Source organism: Hydractinia symbiolongicarpus, chromosome 15 (genome assembly GCF_029227915.1).
Source record: "Hydractinia symbiolongicarpus strain clone_291-10 chromosome 15, HSymV2.1, whole genome shotgun sequence".
NCBI classification, from domain to species: domain Eukaryota; kingdom Metazoa; phylum Cnidaria; class Hydrozoa; order Anthoathecata; family Hydractiniidae; genus Hydractinia; species Hydractinia symbiolongicarpus.
The window spans coordinates 4,262,362-4,283,081 of record NC_079889.1 but is presented as its reverse complement, the minus strand read 5'-3'; the positions used below and the strand labels follow the sequence as shown (position 1 = coordinate 4,283,081).

Below are 20,720 nucleotides of genomic sequence, written 5' to 3'. Positions count from 1 at the left end.
TTGTCACCTCCCTGTTTTCCCATTAGAAAAGAAACGAGTAAAAATTATGAGATATAATCATTTTATCTTTTAAAATAAAGTCAATAGATTAGGCTGTTTGTCAAGAAAACTAACTGAAAGCTAATATTGTGAATTTCAAACAATAGTCAAAAATGTCGAAACAGGAAATTAAGTCCCCGCGCAATATTAAAAAAGGGCTTATCTAAGAACATATGTCCCCGCAAAATGATCAATTTTTCCGGATAAGCTCAACCCTGAAATTTAATCCTTGAAAATTTATCACAAAGTATTTTTTGGCAAGTTTTCCACTGAAACATTAAACCCTATCCATGTATGCTACTTTTAAGCCTGCCTTTTAATATTACAATGTTGATCCAGGCGATCACTTATTTTTAAAAGCTTTTTTTCAAAATTCAGTGAGCATGCACGCTTGACATCAGCCACATAATTAGCACTACTAAACCAACTTTTATTAAATAGCGCCACCATAACTTTCTCACGTTAACAATTAGTCATTTTTATTAACGGCCAATGTTTTTTATTGTCGGTTATTACAGATATTTTATAGATATTAAAGACGTATTAACGGTTAATAAAAATTATTGATGGTCAATCACAAAAGTTAAGGATTAATTAAATATGTTGTCTGCCAATTTTTAACGTTGCTAGTCAATTTAAATTCTAATTTTTAGTCAAATGCACTGAAACTTTGTATTGATTAATTAAATCTTTCGTATCATTTTATTTGTAATACGAACGTATCATCAAAATTATAAAGTTTGTATGTAGTTCGTATTGTTTCAAAGAAGTTCGTATGAGAAGTTGCTCATAACGAAGTTCGTTTATTATAATTGGTCTATTGTTTAAAGTCTTTATATTGAATTTTTTTTTAACAATTATAAAGTTCGTTTCGTTTTACGAAATGCATTTATTTTATTTGGACTATTATCTAAGGCATTTATATTCAAATATCTTTTAACAATGACAAATTTCGCTTATTACGCGTCTTATTATAAAAAATCCTGGGTAAATAATTTCAATAATTAATAATTTCAATAAAATAAACTTTGTTTTGCGCTGTTTATTTCGCGAGATAAATAATAAGTTTAAATAATACTGCGAGATTTAAATAGAAGTTTAATTCTTCAATAACTGTGTTTACAACGAAGTAAGGTGTTACAACAAGCATATTTTTCTATGTATTTTCGCATTCGACACACCGTTTATATTTTTTGGTGTGAAGGAATAATAATTTGTCTCACTAAAAACAATGTTTGGATAAATTTGTTCTCCTATTTTAAATTATTGAAATAACTAGCTGTCAAGATGAAAAGATATAAGTTATATTCTTCTCCAACTTAAATTAATAAAAAAACATAAGAGCTATTTTTATAAAAAGTTTTACTGTTCTTTTAATGTTTCTAGCGCAGTCTTATAAGAAAATCAAAATCTAAGTACAAAATCCTTTTACAGACTATATTTTAGTTGGCAATATCTAAAGTCTTTTGCAGCATTAAAATTATATCTTTAAAATTAACTTTGTGAGGACACTCAATCAGATTACTTGAAAATAAAATTATTGCATCACCCTTTACACTGTTTGCGGGATTTAAAAAACAAGTTGACATATGAACTACATGGAAATTACACAAGCAATTAAATCACTGTCTCAAAAATCTCTGTCACATTTTTCGCTTAGGCGCAATAATCTGCTCTATGGAAATCCACCTTTAGTCTTGCATTATTACATTTTAACTAGCATAATTTCAAGCATATAATAATCACAATGAAGATGTTACGACAATAATAATCTGTCTTGTTTTTCACTTGTATTATAACTATTTAGCTAAAGTAGCTAATGACACAAATTGAAACTTTTATATTCAGTTGTGCGCATTTACGCTGACGTTTTAAAAGTTCGTTTTAAGTTCTTATAGGTATTTTGTAGCGTTCGTATAATTGATAAGAAAAAAAATGTACGAACATTTTGATATGATATTGGTATTGCAAGTTAACAAGATTTATTAACCGTCAATAATATTTATGCTCTGTTAATTGAATTTGTTAAAGGTTAATATTTACGGAGAAGATTTTCAAGTTAAAATTAACCGTTAACAAAAAACATTAACGGGGAGTATTATTTAACTGCGGTCAACTTATTTCGTTGTCAGTCAATTTATTTAGTTGACAGTCAATTTTTTTAGTTGACGATCAATTTATTTTGTTGAGGGTGACGCTAGTTAATAAAAGTGTGTTTGGTAGTGTATTAATGTTATGGTTTACAGTCGCCATTATTAAAAGTGCTCACTAAGAAATCACCATAAAAATTCACAGTCATATGTGACATGGTTTGCAATTTTCGACCGTATTATTATTATAACGCTGTTAAAACGCTGTTATAACGCTGTAATAACGCTTCCACTTTAGCGGTAATTTAAAACTTTGATCTTCATTTTTAAAGCGTAAGAGGTGTTAAAACAACACTACCCGTTATGTTTTATTTTTAGCAGCGTTATAACGTTGCCCCACTTTTGAATCTCGTTAAAAAAAATTCGATCATGAAACAATAACTTGACTTCGCGTTCAACAAGTTTAAAAAGTAAACTGTAGATCAGAAATTTTATTATTAATTTATTTTATTTCCAACTTACGACATGATCGTCAGTGTTAGCCAGCGTACTATTATATTATGTTGTTATAAAAAAAGTTTATACAACAATGTGTAATGGTTCCATTTATGTTTAGCTACTATGTTTTAGAACAAGCGTTCTAAATCATAGTACTGCAAATGTTTCATTTCTTTGATAGCGATCTTGTCAAAAACCCGTTTGACATATTGTAAGATGAAAACAGGATCCTAGAAAGCGAAAAGATCCCCGTAAATCGTTTAAAAATCATAAAAACAGGATCGTAGAAAGCAAAAAGATTGCCGTAGATCATTTAAAAATCCTGAAAACGGAATCGTAGAAATATAAAAGATCGCATTAAATCGTTTAAAAATCATGAAAACATGATCGTAGAAATCGAAAAGATCGCCGTAGATTGTTTAAAAATTACGAAAGCAAAATCAAAAAATCAAAAAGAACGCCGTAGATCATTTAAAAATTATGAAAATGGGATCGCAGAAATCAAAAAATATCGCTGTAGATCGTTTAAAAATCATGAAAACGGGATCGTAGAAAGCAAAAAGGTTGCCGTAGATCGTATACTGTGAAATGATGGTGGTGACAGTTCTTATATTGCGTTATAACGGTTAGAATAAGCGTTATAACGCCTGTATAACGCTTCAATGATCAACGGTCGTTATAAAGAAGCTTTTTAACGCGTTCTAACGGCTAGAAGTCACAGTTTTGGAACGTCTGTCTGAGCAATGTTCGAAAGTTTTCTACGTTACAAATTTTGTGAAATCTGTAACGCCGTTATTAATGGGTTATAACGCTTCTAAATGATGAACCAATCAGTTTAAAGTAAGCAAGATCAACTTTAACGCTGGTATACTTTTTACAGTCAGCGTTATAACGTGTTATTGACACTGTTATAATATCAAATAAAGTTAAAAAGCAAACGGTTGATAATCGCAAACCATGTCACATATAATGCAACTGCTGTTGTCATGCTTATTTTGATGCTGATTGTGAAGTTTTTGCATATAAATCTATTTAATTCAGTCAATGTCGGGAAACATGTGCGATCGCACATGCACTTGCAGGCACACATGCAAAATTTTTTAGACGAGCGATGTATCGCACATGCAAATGGTTACTTAGTATTATTTTTTAACTTGTGTCTAGACCTGTCATAAATTCGATGTATTGATCTCCTAAGACGATGACAAATGGATATGGAGTACAAGTCCCATTGACCTACCTGTTGGTGTACTTCGTTAGGTTAATAGCTCACTGCTAACTAGCTTTCTATGTTTCGAGATGAACTCATTAGGAAGTACGTTGTGCACGTCCTATTTACAAACTGAAGGTCAGGGCATCATTAAGTTGTATATTGCAGAAGTCGCCGTTGACATGCTTCAAAAATGCTTGTCACAGGCACAGTTCAACATGAAGAAGAACTGTACAGGAGACTAAATTGATAGAGTCTTCACAGAACATCTCTCCTCACAAAACCGAGTGCAGGGCTGACTTATTACCTGCTGTGTCTTGTGGGAGAGAGAACTTCCGGACTTCTTTTTAATACGATATACAATTTATACTTGCCGCCAATAACTTCCATTCAACTCAAAGGAAAAAAGTGATGGATGTACCACCAGCGACGCAGCTGCGCATTAACACTAAAAAAATCGCATGTGCGATAAATCGCTGATCATCGCACGTCTATATTCAACTACACGTGTGAATGGAAGCACACGCACTAAAATATTCCCGATATAGACTGTTAATTTATTTTTTACTTTCACCTGCACCAGGTAGTAATGCTCATGGATATTTCCAAATAGATAATAGGGAAAAAGCAATTTATCCAAACATTAAAAGCTAAAGTTGAAATAAAAAATATTTAAATTTAATATTTTTAAAGCCACTAGCAGATGTTTACTGAATTTAATGGTAGTAGCAACAACAACTGGAAGGAAATTAGTAAAACGGGTTACTATTGCCCAGGTTAATAAGCGAATGCTTGATACTCATTTGATAGTGGCATAGTGTTTAGGATTCACCACTCGTATATTCATGACACCACTCTAAGCATTTAATACATATTTCTAACTAAATTTGCTTCTGCTACCTTTCATATAATATGCATGTGTGGTATGTTTAGGAGAGTGCTTGGTTTGCTTCAGTAGGTTTATTTTTAATTCAACTTTTGTTTATCAAATGTATTCTTCTAGTGTTCTCAAGCAGCATGTCTTTTACACCATTTTTGCAAAGATTTATATTTTGTACTTTATTGTTTTTACTGGCATTTAATTTTTTAGGTATCATTTAGGTATGTTTAGTCTGTTTTTATTTATTTATTTGGCAAAACAGATTTGACGGAAAAGAAGAAAAAAACTGTCCCATAAAAGTCATAATTGTTTTTTCAAACTACAATTTGTGATTGTTAAAAAAAGATTTTGGGTGTCAACGGAAACAGTCACTTTAATTAGTTAACAAGCAGGAATGAAATCTATTTTTTCTGTCACTGGCGTTAATTTTCTTTGATACATTTGTTAGCCAACACTGTACAAAATCCTGGTAATTGAAATTTCATGCTGTTTCTCTTGTTTTAGTTAATTCAAAACATGTCAAATATATTTCAGTTTCAAGATTTAGAATTTACGCCTGATCCAATATGGCCTTATAAAGACATTGAAAAAGACACATGCATAGTTATTGACAATGGAAGTCATTCGTGTCGAGTGGGCTGGTCGAGCGATTCAAAACCACGATTAACATTTCGTAATCTTGTGGCAAAATATCGTGGAAAAAAGGAGTCTGATTCAGGCAATAGCTTTTATTTTGGTAATGACATTACAGAACTTGAAGATCCCAAATGGAATATTCGTACTCAATATGATATGAATGTTGTTACTCACTTTGACACTCAAGAACATGCCTTTGATTATTTATTTTCCCATCTTGGTATATCAAGTCAAAACTCTGTTAACCATCCAGTGTGCATTACAGAAGGAGTGTGCATTCCTAACACATTTCGTCATCATATGTCAGAGATGTTATTTGAGTGTTACAATGTTCCAAAAATCATTTACGGTGTAGACAGTTTGTTTAGTTTAAATTATAACATGCCACATGTTGTGGATGGCTTGGTTGTGAGTGGTGGATACCAGACTACTCATGTTTTACCAATTGTTGGTGGAAAATTTGATGCAGTTAACAGCCGAAGGGTGAATTTAGGTGGTTTAAATATGATGATATATTTACGAAGACTACTGCAATTAAAATTTCCCAATCAGGCGTCTGTTATGAATTTATCAAGAGCACAGGAGCTCATGATCAACAAATCATACATAGCTAGAGATTATTTTGAGGAATTAAAGAAATGGCAAAATGTTCACTTTAAAGCGGAAAATACTATCAGTTTACAAATGCCAGTACTTAACACAACAACAGAAAAGGATTTAGAAATGCGTAGAATTCAAGCTCGAAGGCTGAAAGAAATTAACCAACGTAAGAGAGAGGAGAAACTCAAGATGGAGGAGGAAAAACTGTCAAAACTTAGAGATTTGTGTGAGCTTGAAGGACAAAATCCAGGTGCGTTTAAAAGTCAACTAAAAGCTGACCGGATTCGCAGTAGGTCAGAATTACAAAATATCATGAAAGAATTAAAGGAGAAAATTGAAACCCATAAAGAAAAGAGTCGTCAATACTATGAAGAATTGAACTCTGATGGGAAGGAAAACATACGGTCTGACAATAGTTTAACTGTGGAAGAAGTTGAGGAACAAATGACTAAATTAGAGGATGAAAAAATAGTTTTAATAGACAAAAGAAGGTCACGTGTATCACGAAAGCAAGCTTTGAATAAGCGTAAAAGCTATGCTTCAAAAGAACGCATGCGCATTCTTAGTCAATTGGCAAAGGGAGCTAATACAAATGTAAAATTGAACAAAGAAGATACATTCGGTATGAAAGATGAAGATTGGGATGTGTACAAATTCATAAACAAAGATGGAAGTGAATCAGAAGAAGAACAGGAACAAGAACAACTCAATGAGATTGAGCAGTCGTTAAGTCAGTACCAACTTTTAGTAAATAAGTTAATGGTTGGACGAGGTCAGAAGTATCAGTATTTGCCGTTTGATACGGAACAAATTAGAGTCCCTGAAATACTTTATCAGCCAAGTATGGTGGGAATTGATCAAGAAGGGTTAGTTGGTATGATTTGTTATGTTTTGAAAAATTACGATGAAGAAACCAAAAACAAAATGACCAAAAATATATTTATAACTGGAGGTGTGACTCAGTTCCCTAATTTTAAAGAAAGATTAGAAATCGAGCTCATGGCTGTGTTACCATTTCAATCTAAATATAAAGTTCATCAAGCGCGAAGCTGCTTGTATGATTCTTGGTATGGTGCTGCTGAACTTACCCGAAATTGTAATGATATCTCTGACATTTCCATGAATAAAAGCGATTATGAAGAACAAGGAGTTGGCTATTTTAAGGAACACAAATGTTCTAATGTTCTTGTTACATTAGATGAATGATGTTTGTGCAACAGAATACACAGTGTTTTTATGTCTTTCAATGTTGTTACATATTATTATAGAATTTAACAAATTAATTCTGCCTTGTTAACTGTTGAATAATAAAATAATGTTACAACTTTATCTTCTGGTACAATTTGTTGAAGCATTTTTTATTTACAACAAGCACATTCATAAATTTCACACATGGTTGAAATGCAACCTTAGTTCAGCCAGTCTTGGGCTATCTCTATTGACTTCAGGCATATCTGCTATAGCTCATTAAAAAAATTCGAATAATTTACAATGGAAAACATGTTGTGAAAATTATTTCTGTCATTTTATAAAATGTTTTTCTTTGTGGCAATTATTAATTTTTAATTACTTTAAAGTCTTAAAAAGTTTGTGTCATGCTTACTTTTTTTGAATGTGTTTGTTAACTATAATCTCAGCAAGAAACATTTATCATGTAGTAGCTGATTAGACTTTGATGGCTGTCAAATCTTTCTTATTACTCTGCTTTTATAATTGGTGAACAAAAACCCAATCTTTGTTTGTGAAAGTACATATACATTATTCGTTATCCTGAATTGAGTCTTACTTTGCCTAAGTTAAACAGTATTAATTAATAACCTTAATGGAAGAAATGAACAAGGAAGAAAGAAATATGGAATTAGTTTTTAAGAATTTGCTTAATATTCATAAACTTAAAATCTTCATTATTTAAACAAGAATAGACATTTGTGACCTTGATTTGACTGTTTGGCAATTCTTTCGTATAATTTAGTATAAAATTCACTTTTAACAAATTGGGATATAAGCAAAATCATAGCTAGTTTTGGTTACCATTTTGAAATCCGTTATTCAGCAATATAAAAATGCACACATTCACATTTTTTCTTCCACATTTTTTTTCAACAAAATATACCATTAATAATATAAATTATGATGTTTAACACAACTTTGCTGATGTCAAGCGGACTAATGGAATTTAGTGACTGGAGCCACTCTTAACACATAGTGTCACTGAAAACATATGTGAAATGTAGAAGTTTAAACCAGAAGTTTAAGTTTTTAAAATTATGTAGATTATTGCAATTCTTTTTCTTTAATAGTTAATTTTTTATAAGCCTTCTTTCTTCATAGGAAACTACAAATATAAAAATTGAATATGTATGTAAAAAATCTAGAAGTTATTCAAAACATTTGGTGGCAATAAGCTTTTTTATGGTAAGCAATGTGTTGTAATATATTTTGATTTTATTTTTGTGAATTAGTGTATTGAATGATTATTAATTACGAAGTATAGGTGTATTGTTAAAGTAAACAACAAATTTTTGTTTAGAAAAGGATACGTGAACCACCGCCTCTACCACCATTAGAGATAGAATAAGGTATCATTATTTATGGCAGTTAAAAGTCAGAAAATAACTTTATTTCGTTAAAAGTTATTGATTTTTTTTAGCCTAGCATATTGTACGTGATACTAAAAGTTTTATCAAAATTTCCTGTTCTGCTTTATTATATTTAAACTGAAGTTTTCAAATTTGCATCAGTACTGGACAATTGCTGAGATGAATGTCAACCTGTTAAACAAAAATATTAGATTCCCATTACTACATTTTTGCTGACATGTTTTCTATTAAATTGGTTGTAACTTAAAATTAGAAACAAAAATTCGCTCTTCAAAAGTACTAACATGCGTAACATGCAAGCAAATGGCATTTAACTTCAGCATTTTTTATGCCAAGACTTATATATGTAGAAAAGTTTGAGCATATTTTTAGTTCATTTCTTACAAAATTGACTTGAAATTTAAAGACACGATATGGAAAGCATGTAAACATTTCTACAATACAAAAGAGATTTTTTTATTCACTAATAAGCGATAAAAAATCATAGAAAAGTTTTTGGAAAAACTTTGTAGTAATTATACAAAAACAAATGTGTGTTATAACAAGTATATGTAACCCTGCATGTTAGCTTTGATCAAAGATGATGGAACAAGTGGAACTTGAACCAGTAAACTTTCTTTTGCAAAACAAGTGTTTTACCCTAGCACATGCAATGGACGAAGCAAGAATATTTTTGCAACATACCACCACAACAAGGCGTATATCTTCTTTGTCACCTTTCTATTAACATGTATCAATGAAATTTCATTAAATGATGCAAGTACAAACTGACCAATCAATTTACTCATGAAGCAAAAAGTCATTGGTTAAAGTCCCACTTGATTCATTGTCTGCAGCATTGGAGAATTTATACTCTGTAGTTACAGCTGGCATGGTTTACCAAAGACAATACCAGTAAAGTTTTCAACAGTTATGTTAGTTTTTTTCAGATTGAGAGATGTATTTCAACCTGCTTGGACATGTTGTTAAACAGAGATACAGCACATCATTTTTATATAGAACTGCTAATCAAAGAGGATTTACCACGACTATTCGTCTAAAATCAAATGTGTGGGTAATTTTCTGTTAATTTCAATTGATCCTTAAATCTTTGTTTTAATATAAGCATCATTTTTTTTTATTTCTTTGTCTTGCAGGGTTCAAATTGGTATACAGTTTGTCGAAATATACTTCATTTTTAACCAAATACGGAAATTTCATATATCAATTAGATTGTTGTTGTTTTTATTGTTGTTGTTGTTGTTGTTGTTGTTTTTGTTGTTGTTGTTGTTGTTGTTCTGTAAATATCAATTTCAAGCCCTGACTCTTATGACAATCTGTTCCAAATCTGTGTAGTAAGCCTGAATACCTTGTATTTAAACATTGTTTAGATTTATGATATACATTTCTTGATATTAATATGTCTTTTTTTCCTTAGTTCAAATGAAAACTCAGCTTCCTTACTATATTGGCTGCAAAGGCTAAAAGGAATGGCAAACCCTACACAGATAGCGATAATTTCTAAACCTACTCAAGTCTGGAAACTTAAATATGCGGGATTATTCGTGTTATTTCCTATATCAAGGAATTTACTTTTTAAAACTGCAAGCTGCGAGAGAATAAAGTTGTCACACAAAAATAGAATATCTTCCGTGCAAAAGCACATACTAAGGAAAAAAGAAGCCACCTTTAGTTGGACTTTGTTTTGGGAATTTGTTAAACCTGACATCATACTGTTCATTTTCGCAACAGTTGCAGCGTTCGGTGTAGCTATAGTTAATATTAAACTTCCGTTATTGCTGGGTGAACTTGTTAATTCCATATCTGTGCTGATTCGTGATGCTCAAAGAGATGCAGACGTGTTCAGTACACTTTACAATCCGTGTAAAAAACTAGTTTGGAATTATATATTGCAGTCGTTATTAACTGTTGCATATATCACAGCGTTGTCGTCATTCGGTGAACGGTTAGCCACAAGAATGAGAATCAAACTATTTAAGTCGCTTATGGAGCAAGATACAGCTTTCTTTGATGTTCATAAGACTGGCGAAATAATTAATCGGTATGTAGCTATTTTTTGTATTTCATGAAACATGTTTTTAGCAAAGGAGAAAACCTTCAAACCTGTAAATGTTCAACACTGCCATTTTTTGTGGTATTTCCATCATCTTATCTTATTTTTATACATTTGCTTGAACAATTTTATCAAATTTTACTTTTCTATATTTGTTTAATTTAATATGTTCTTTTATCTTTTATCTTTTTTTATTTTTTAGTGCATAGTTTTTGCTTGATTATGTTCTAAACTTTCATTTTTATTTTTGTTTGACCGCAAAATATGTTTATCTTATATGCTAAAGTTTTCACCCTAAAGTAAGTGACCAAAAAGCTTGGAAAAATTTAACGTTGCTTAAAAAATTAGCAGACCCTGTAGTATAAAAAGCTCGCTTTTACTGGCTGTGGTATAAATTTGCAATAGTTTTAATTATGGTTGCGCAAATTCAGATAAGCGCTTCCTTTTAAAGTCATTAAATTTTTTTTGTTACGTAAGCGTGTTCGATAAAACACCCAAAAGTGCCGCTTATTTTCTATATTCGGAATATTAAATATTTGCTAAATGGGGAGGGAGTGTACTTCATAAGGAGATGCGCTTATTTTGAAATATTTTCTGAAGGGGAGTGAAAGCACTTATTTAAGAGGGGCGCTATATTGAGAACGGGTGCCAAATAGAATTAAATAAGATAATTTATAAGAATTGAAATTTAATATATTAGAAATAGCATTTTGTACGTTCTTTATTAGATCTTAAAAACTAAGAAAATTAGAAAAACGCGAGACAACAACCCAGCGGTACAAAATTAGTTTCCTTAGAGTAAACAAAATACGCAGGATACAGAAATCTCTTATATCGCTGTCATTTTTCTATTAACTTAAAATCAGCGTCAAAATTCAGCTTGAGTTCTTCTATAACAAATACCAATGATAATTGGATTTTAAATCATACACTGTGAGCATCATTAAAAGTGTTGTTAACTTATATAAACACTTTGTTGTTTCAGATTGACAAGTGATATTCAAGATTTTAAAAGCTCCTTCAAGCAAGTTATATCTCAAGGCTTACGCAGTGTTACGCAAATCATCGGCTGTGGTGTGACGTTATATACCCTGTCTCCAAAACTGACATTTTTAATGGGCTTAGTTCTTCCTGGAGTGATTCTAATTGGGACTGGTCTTGGTTCCTTTTTGCGGCACATCTCACACAAAGCTCAGGAGCAAGTATCGTTAGCAATGGCCGTAGCTGACGAGGCTATAGGCAATATTAGAACTGTACGAGCATTTGCGATGGAATCAAAAGAAGTAGGGTGAGTTTGGTATCAAATCTGTTATGTAAGGGTAGTTTTTACTGCAACAATGTGTACAATTACTTGTACACAATTGTACATACTTGTACAATAAATTGTAGAGATGTAATCCAGCGTACTATAAATTGTAGAGATGTAATCCAGCGTACTATAAATTGTAGAGATGTAATCCAGCGTACTATAAATTGTAGAGATGTAATCCAGCGTACTATAGATTGTAGAGATGTAATCCAGCGTACTATAAATTGTAGAGATGTAATCCAGCGTACTATAAATTGTAGAGATGTAATCCAGCGTACTATAGATTGTAGAGATGTAATCCAGCGTACTATAAATTGTAGAGATGTAATCCAGCGTACTATAAATTGTAGAGATGTAATCCAGCGTACTATAAATTGTAGAGACATAATGATGCTGGTAATGTATGCGACGAACGATCCCGTGGATTTTTTAAGGGCTAACAACTAGTTCAATATATTGTAGCAGTGGGAACTAAACTTTGCACTCAAGGTGCTCATTTGAGACGTACTTGTTTCATCATCATTTGAAGTGTCGCTAATAAAATTTATCAGAACCATAATTATTTTAACTTTGTAGATACATGCGAGTCAGATTTAAATACAGAAGAGTTTGAATGAGATAGAAGCTTTTGTGTTGTTGGAAAAAGAGAAAACACTACCATTTTTCAAAACAACTACCCACCCTATTTCAAACGATTTGGTCTGTTTTGGCATTTTAACTTTTTAACTATAACTCTGTAATACTAAAAGGAATTTGGCATAATCCCTTTCTTCATCCTGTCTGCAAAACCCTACCCTCGTACAAGTATATAATTTTTCTATTTGATTCTATTTGATTGACTTTAAAGATTTTACTTGTACGCGAGGAGGAGTACATTAAATTAGTTTTCATAATATCTTACTCCACTGTTGGCTCTAAAACCTAACCTTAACGTAACTTTTGGATGTACAAAAACCTAAAAACAATAAAAATATACACCTGGAAAAAATAGTTTTTTTTCCAGGTGTATATGTAGTGCAATAGTGTGGAATAATAGTGGAAATAAAAGTTTTATAAATGTGAAAAACTACTGGAAAATGATTTTTCTAATTTTTTTCTTTTACATGTTCTTTTTCTCACTGAGATTTCAGTTTTTTAGAACAAAATTTATCTTATAAAAAAATATCTTATAAAAGTTCATAAAACTCCTAGAATATTCCTGAAAAAGTCTTCTTTTTGCAAGGTCTTGCCTATATGGGAATTTACTTTTAAGTTATGTTATCTAGATGGTATTCCGATGAAGTAAAGAAATCGCAGTTTCTAAATGAACTGCTTGGAGCAGGCATAGGATCATTCCAAGGACTCGCCAACTTTGCTGTCAATGGAATTGTACTTGTTGTTTTATACACTGGCGCTGCCTTGATGAGTAATCAGGAACTACGACCTGGTGATATGATGAGCTATCTTGTAGCGACACAAACTGTACAAAAGTAAGCTGTTTATTGGTGTTGTGCAATACCAAACTGTTGTTTCTAGTTGTTTCAGAGTTGACATTCTGATTGAAAGGCTGCAAGAAAAAGCTTCAAAAGGATTATTTTTTATATTGCTTAAAACGCTGTGAAAATGCGGGAAAATGTTTTACTTGTTTTGATGCACTTCAAGTTGAATTCTTGAAGATCCGGTGTTAATTCTCTAAAGGTTTTCAGCAGCTACATGTTTATTAAAGACTTTACTTGTACTTTTAGGTCTCTTGGGACAATATCTGTGCTGTTTGGTCAAATAGTGCGTGGAATGAGTGCTGGAGCGAGAGTATTCGAATACATGGAACTTAAACCAACTATGCCATTAAGCGGTGGCAAAAAAATTGCTGAAATCAAAGGAGATATCAGTTTACAGAATGTCAAGTTTTCGTATCCATCTCGTCCTGATCAAATTGTCTTAGATAATTTTAGTCTGAATATTGGTGCTGGGAAAATGATAGCACTGTGTGGTGCGAGTGGATCTGGCAAGTCCACTATTGCGGCGTTAATTGAGCGATTTTATGATGTGGATAGCGGTAATATTACAGTAGATGGTGTTCAAATAAAAGACCTTGATCCATCGTGGTTGAGAGGAACTTTAATTGGCTACATTAATCAGGTAAGTTGCTAGTTACGTAATTTTATTAACGTAACATATCCCAAACGGTCGGTAAATGTGCCGTGCCGTAAATAATCATTTTTTAAAACGTTCCATGCTGGGATGTTTTGTTTAGCTAAAACTTATTGGGAAGATTTTTTTTACCTTTTAAAATAATTTAGAAAAGTCTTTTGCAACGTTTACTATTTTTGATGCAAAAGGAGTTGTTTTTTTAAGTTCACACACGAGATCCAGCAACACAATCTTCTAGCGAGGTTATATACTGCGTTTTTCTTTTGTTTATTTGTAAGGAACCTACACTGTTTGCTGCCACTGTTATGGAGAATATAAGATATGGTTCCACTGATGCAACTGATCAACAGGTAAGTGGCTCATGTGTACAACCCAGGTGAAAGACTAAAAACGTGAGGGCATTCTGCAACTTAACCAAAAAAATGTTAGGGAATTTTAGGGTGTTATGCAGTATGTGTAATATTTTTTTGCTTTGGTGAGTTTGCACTAACTTTCCTGCACGTTAACGAAATAACCAGGTTTGTTTTTGATGAACACACGTATTTTTTAGGTTTACGAAGCAGCGAAACAGGCTAACGCAGGCAGATTTATTAGACAATTTCCACAAGTAATGTTTTGATGTATGCCTTTGCTCATGTGTTTTGATATATGCTTTCGCTCATGTGTTTTAATATAAGCTTTCACTATATGTTTTGATATATGCTTTCACTTATATGTTTTGATATATGCTTTCGTTTATGTGTTTTGATATATGTTTTTACTTCTTTGTTTTGATATATGCTTTCGTTTATGTGTTTTGATATATGTTTTTACTTCTTTGTTTTGATATATGCTTTCGTTTATGTGTTTTGATATATGTTTTTACTTCTTTGTTTTGATATATGCTTTCGCTCATGTGTTTTAATATATGTTTTTGTATAATGTTTTCGTTTTTACCCTTATTTATTTATGTATATTTAAACATATGCTTTGATATATTCATAGGGTTACGATACCGTGATAGGTGAACGTGGCGCCACCGTTTCTGGAGGACAAAAGCAAAGGTTTGTTTTTATAGTGCAATGCTTGCAGTGTCTACTAAGATGCCTTTTACCTGTGGACTCTCCACAGCATGTAAAGTCACTTCCAGTTTTACATCAACAATAGTTTTAGAAAGTTATTTTTTCTCAAGCTACAACATTTTTTTTTAGAATCGCCATTGCTAGAGCACTGCTGAAAAATCCGAAGATATTAATCCTAGACGAAGCTACTAGGTAACGTGAATGTTCTCCTGAAATGTATAACATTTTTCTCGTCTATGCGATTATAGACGACGATAATAATGCAAGTTAAGGCCACTTAACTTGCATTATTATCAAGTTAATCGCAAGGATGCCGTTTAGCATCCCTTTTGCGAGCGTTACGCAGCTGTGGTTGCCAATTTTTATTTTCGTATTGCTTTGTTGTCGTTTTTACTTCTTCGCACTTATAGTCATGTCACATGACGTTTGTTGACGTTTGCAGTATTAACTGACTTTTTTTCTCTCGTATAGTGCTCTTGATGCAGAATCTGAACGAATTGTGCAAGAAGCACTTGACAAGCTCATCGTTGGTTAGTAGATGACATCTTTATGTCTGTAGTCATATACACGTTGTTGCTTTTATGAGCAATTAAGATACTAAGCGCTGGGGCTGAGATTGTACAAAAAACTGTGTCCCTCAAGCAACTCTTTAGGCTGAAAAGTTAAAACGTTCAGCAACTGATGCTTAAATCTAGATAATCTAACCTATCAAAGAGTTCTTTGAAAGAATGAGAAGTCTACGGTTTCGCCCGCCGCACCTAGTTCACTCATTAGATTTTCGCCAATCGTACATATTTTAGGCCTTAACATTTCGTGTATCCTTGGCATAAATTAGCGCGTGGCTTAGTAGTTATGGAGTACGCTTCATAATCACAAGCTCCGTGGTTGGATCCACAACGCGTGCATGTTTAGTAAGTGCCTTTACCACAGCTACAGGTCGACCCATGCCGTGTGAGGCAAATTTGGAAGGCAATGTCGGTTGGACAAAGAGATATAGTTTTTTTGTTTCTCACTTGAGAAATGTTTATTCTGCAAAATAATACACAGTGCAGTCCAGATTGGTTAGAGAAATTTTGAAAATATCATTACTGTGTATCTCCTTAAAGAGCGAACACATCTTATAAATTGTTCTTCTTTATTTGCATAATGTTCTTCTTCGCTGACATGATAACATAATCTCGATTGTTTGAAAAAAAACAGCCTTTGGTCGCTTAAATGAAAGATTATTTGAGTCAGGGTGTTTGTTATATTTTTATAAGAATAATGTTTATGGGAACAGGGGGTTATTGAGCCTGTGATATTATCTAAGAACTCGTTTTGTCGCAACAGATTTGTTTGATTTAGTAATTACACAGTATTTGTTTTAGGTCGTACGGTGATTGTAATTGCCCATCGATTAAGCACCATACAAAATGCTGGTAAGTATGTACCCAATCATTTATCTGCCACCTATCAGTAAAATCTAGGCCGTGAAACCAAGCAAGCTCATGCCTTTTAGGTTCTTAAATGAGTTTTAAAAAAATTCAACTTTAATAATTCCATATTGTGATGATAATTTGTTTCTTCTTAATAAAACCTTCTGAAAGTCTCCTAAGAAAAATTTATGGGTTTATCTTCTCAAAAAGGCCAAATTTACTCCCTAAAAATACAGGCACGTAAAGTGGAACAAAGAATTGCTTTAGAAGCAATTTTACTGAATTGTGAAATCTCTGTCCTAAATTTTCAAACATTTTTATTATTCAATCATTTTTTAAAATAATGTCAGATGTTCTTTAAAGTATTCTGTCGACTCAGACAAGAAGTCTGCAATGAACTTTATTCTTTTTCGCCCAGAAGCCATTTAACAAGATCACTCCTTTTATTTAGATTTAATTGCCACTATGTCGCATGGAAGAATTCAAGAGGTACCGCAGGGTTTTTATTTATTTTTTTTCTGTCTTTATATCTGAAGAAGAAAACGCGCTTTTAGAATGTTTTAAAGAAAACATAAATCGTTGTCTTGATAACCTCAAAAAGCATTTATTTTGCAGATTGGCACGCATCAACAACTTCTCGCGAAGAATGGTTTATATGCTGAATTGATACGCCGACAAACATCTGATCTATAGTATATTTATTGTTAAACAAGGATATTAGTAAAACTTCTGCCTTCTCTGGATTAATACTTCTTTATATTAATAATATCAGTGGTAAATTTTTTTAGCACAGTAAGTTCCGTCAAATTTTCAAAATTGTGAGTCGTACGAGATTGAGATGGTAGTGCAGGTGAACCTTGCATATAACGTGTGGAGTTTCAATAAAAACACAGCCTACGGGTTAATCGAGACATTTGTGAATTGTATACAGAATATCTTTGAATCAATATTTATTAGACCTGATAATCAGGAAAACATGTAGGTACATCACCGACTGCGTTTATCGAAAAATAGTAAACAATATTTTATTATCGCTTAGCGGAAAGCACAATGGTGCTACAGATACTCTGCTACCATTTTGACGCACAGCACAGACGTGTTTAAACAAAAGCCTCAATGTCGTTATAACAAGCTAAAAATCGGATTTTGAGGGAGCGTTTTGTCCAATATAATTGAACCAAAAAATCCATCATTGTTATACACCTTTTAAAAACTGTCGTTGGGCCTAATAAAACCCCGTTTCCAGGGAACTCTGCCTTTAGTATACGGCGCAAGAAGGATCAAGATACCCTGGGGAATAAAATAGCTTTGTTATTACTTCTTTCTAAATCACTAAAATTTAAATAGTCTATTTTTTAATTTGTATATCGTTGATGATTATGCTACATAATAATACTGGAGTTTTAAGTGTATTTTTTTGCCCATTTTTTCTCGACGAAGCGCACGAGGTCTGAAATATTTGGAGTTGCAGATCGATAAGCGCTAATCCAAGGGTACTTTCTAAGCGTCCGTCCAACACCAGCTTCTTAACCCTACTCTTACCGGAATTGTGGCGATTAAGCACCGCGTTATACATTTTTTTGTCACGTGTTAAAAATTGCTATCCTTTAGTGACTCAATTTCTAAATTTAAAAAGAGACTTTTAAATTGTTAACGTGGTCATTTCGTCATCCCTTGTCTCGTCATAGAAAATTGAGTGGCCTCTTAGGAAAACTTTCTCATTCTGAATGCTTTATTGAGTTGAGAACAAAATAATGTTTAGAATTAAAAAAAAATTATTTCCGATTTCTGACATTTTACCCCTTTTTAGTGACTGCATTTTTTAAAAATAAACTTCAACGCCATCTATTTAAAAAGATCACAACTTTTTAATAGCACACAAATAACAATAGCAGTTAAAAAAGTGTAGAATACCAGCCTCACCGGAAGTTTGGACATTGTTATGAAGAAAGCGTGTGTATTCATGCCAGCCTGTCTTTCTTCCCAGGGATTTTTTTTTCTATTTTTGTCTTTCCGCCTCGTCATAAAAAAAGACAAAGAGCGCCGGGAACGAGATTGGTTCAAATGGCTTAATAAAGAAAGTTAATTTTTTTTAGTTTAATGTTTTTGCAGTACATAAATGCGCGAAAATTATTATTGCACGAATTTAAATAAAGCAGTTAATTCGAAATGTTTATACGGTTCGAGTTTTTTCGAATGTTTGCAAATAACATCGTATAGGCTGCAATAAAACATAGAAGAAATTGTTGTTAATGAGATAAAATGAATATATTTTATAGAAGAAATTACTTAAAAGGTAGTTTGTTTCATCAATTCACGCCTTTTGTTCCATAAAAAAACTTTTGAATTATTACATTTTTCCGGCACTGTTTTTTTTTTGCTGACGCGCGCGGAAATTCCACCAGAAAACTACGTTTTGTAATCTTTGGCGCACTATAGATAAAAATGGTACCTTGAAAGCGTGAGAATAGCATAGAAAGAACACAGAGGTTGCTTTTTGTTCCATACTCAACTCAACATTGTTCCCATAACTTTCAAGGCGTTCGTATATGTTTTTACATATATACTTGTATTATATATAGCTACAGCATTTTTCTATCATATTCTGTTTATCTCACTTACAGAATGATGGAATTTTTCCGCATTGTTTTTTAATGGTGCAGTTGTGTTGGTTATGCAACTGACTATTTAGCTAGTAGTTTCATCATTTATATCGCCTTTTAGAAGCTTTTATGAAAAAATGTGGTTTGATAATCAATGTGGTTAGGGGTGCATTCCATACTTATATTGCCTTGCATAAGGTTGTTTAGACGTTAGAATAGCTTTATATAGATGTGCATATTTTACATGGCTAGCTAGCCTCACAAATATTGAGAGATATACCCTGTCTATTATTTCCAGGAGAGACCATGGCTTAGATTAGGAGTCCTAGAGTATTTAATGCTCATTTTACGCTACGCAGACGCAATTAGGTTTTTATTTCGCTGACCGACCGTAAGCTACTATCGAATTTGCCTGTAGAACAACTAATTAAGTTGTAGTCGCCTTATAAAAAGAACTGAAATATTATTTAAATAAAAAAATTTATTGTTGTTTGAATTTTTTTTGTGCAGTCAAATTTTTTGAGGAAGATGTATAGGCAAAAATTATGTTATATCATAACGGAACAGAGGAGGGTGTTACGACAAACATATTCTGCGATGTATTTTTTATATTATTTTTCCTATAAAGCAGACTATTTAAGCGATACTCAGCAGGATTACATTTTAGCTAGCAAACGCATTTCACCATTATATAATTATATGATTTATTATTATATTCTTAACAAAGGAGGGAGTTACTACATAATGTGTATCTTGTTTTTTCCTTGAGTCTTTTCAGATCAGCGTCACGATTACTGATGCAAGTTTTACAAAAAATTTAAAGCAATGTATGTAGTGAACGATGTATTGAAATCGTGTTCTGAAAAAGATATTTTAAATCTTCCTTCAAGATAGAAATTAAGATAGTACAGTAAAGTTTATTTTTATATTTTTAATTGCTTTTGTTTACAAATTCTATAGACCTCGTGCCAAAGTATTCTTAACATTGTCACACGCAGGTTATTGTTATTATACAATAAGTTTAATTTTTGATGTGATTTATAAGAAAAATAACATTAGTTGAATTAGCAGTAGTTCAATTTCTCACGGTGTAATTATTTTCTCTAAAAGAAAATAGTATACTTTAAGTGGACAAAATTTCCCCAAGGAATAATTTTCGCAAGGTCAAATTTTCGCGAATATGGCCGAAAATCTTGAAAATTAATCCACTTACGGTATTATGAAAGTAATTATTTATGCGAGTTGCACATACACGAAAGGTTACATTCGGACTGTACTGTATAAATTAATTATTTGTCATTACCATACTTCAACTTTTCAACTACTGCTAATTCAACTAATGTTATTTTTCTTATAAATCACATCAAAAATTAAACTTTTGTTTTGTTAAACTCTGATTTTTTTTTTGTTAAACTACGATTTTGTTTGTTAAACTATGAACTATTTTACTACAAAAAAACATAATTGCTCCAATATTTCTTTGTGAAAGCATTGCTTAGAGACACGCAAATATAAACTTATAAAGCTCTTAAGGGATTAAATTATAACAAAAGATAGACGATTGCTGTTCGTACACGTTAATATCACAGCGTGGAG

The 20,720-nt window shown here is 32.2% G+C and overlaps 2 protein-coding genes across 4 annotated transcripts; both read left to right on the top strand.

The window, feature by feature from the left end:
- The first annotated feature begins 5,082 nt into the window (after nt 1-5,082).
- On the top strand, nt 5,083-7,282 carry LOC130629203 (actin-related protein 5-like). The gene has a single exon (XM_057442340.1). It carries the CDS (start codon nt 5,234-5,236, stop codon nt 7,157-7,159), a length of 1,926 nt encoding a protein of 641 aa, XP_057298323.1. The 5' UTR covers nt 5,083-5,233; the 3' UTR covers nt 7,160-7,282.
- A 489-nt stretch (nt 7,283-7,771) lies between these two features.
- On the top strand, nt 7,772-17,921 carry LOC130629202 (mitochondrial potassium channel ATP-binding subunit-like). Of its 3 annotated transcripts, none has more exons than XM_057442338.1 (15): nt 7,772-8,368; nt 8,484-8,532; nt 9,473-9,603; nt 9,971-10,594; nt 11,592-11,894; nt 13,181-13,384; nt 13,640-14,033; nt 14,324-14,395; nt 14,596-14,652; nt 15,030-15,088; nt 15,236-15,298; nt 15,578-15,636; nt 16,474-16,524; nt 16,973-17,010; nt 17,137-17,921. In XM_057442338.1, the coding sequence occupies exons 3-15, from the start codon at nt 9,491-9,493 to the stop codon at nt 17,212-17,214; spliced, it is 2,115 nt and encodes a 704-aa protein (XP_057298321.1). In that variant the 5' UTR covers nt 7,772-8,368; nt 8,484-8,532; nt 9,473-9,490; the 3' UTR covers nt 17,215-17,921. The 3 variants fall into 3 exon arrangements, with proteins under 3 accessions (XP_057298321.1, XP_057298320.1, XP_057298322.1); XM_057442337.1 differs by having other exon boundaries at nt 7,774-8,368; nt 9,483-9,603; XM_057442339.1 differs by lacking the exons at nt 7,772-8,368; nt 8,484-8,532 and having other exon boundaries at nt 9,481-9,607.
- The last annotated feature ends 2,799 nt before the right edge of the window (nt 17,922-20,720 follow it).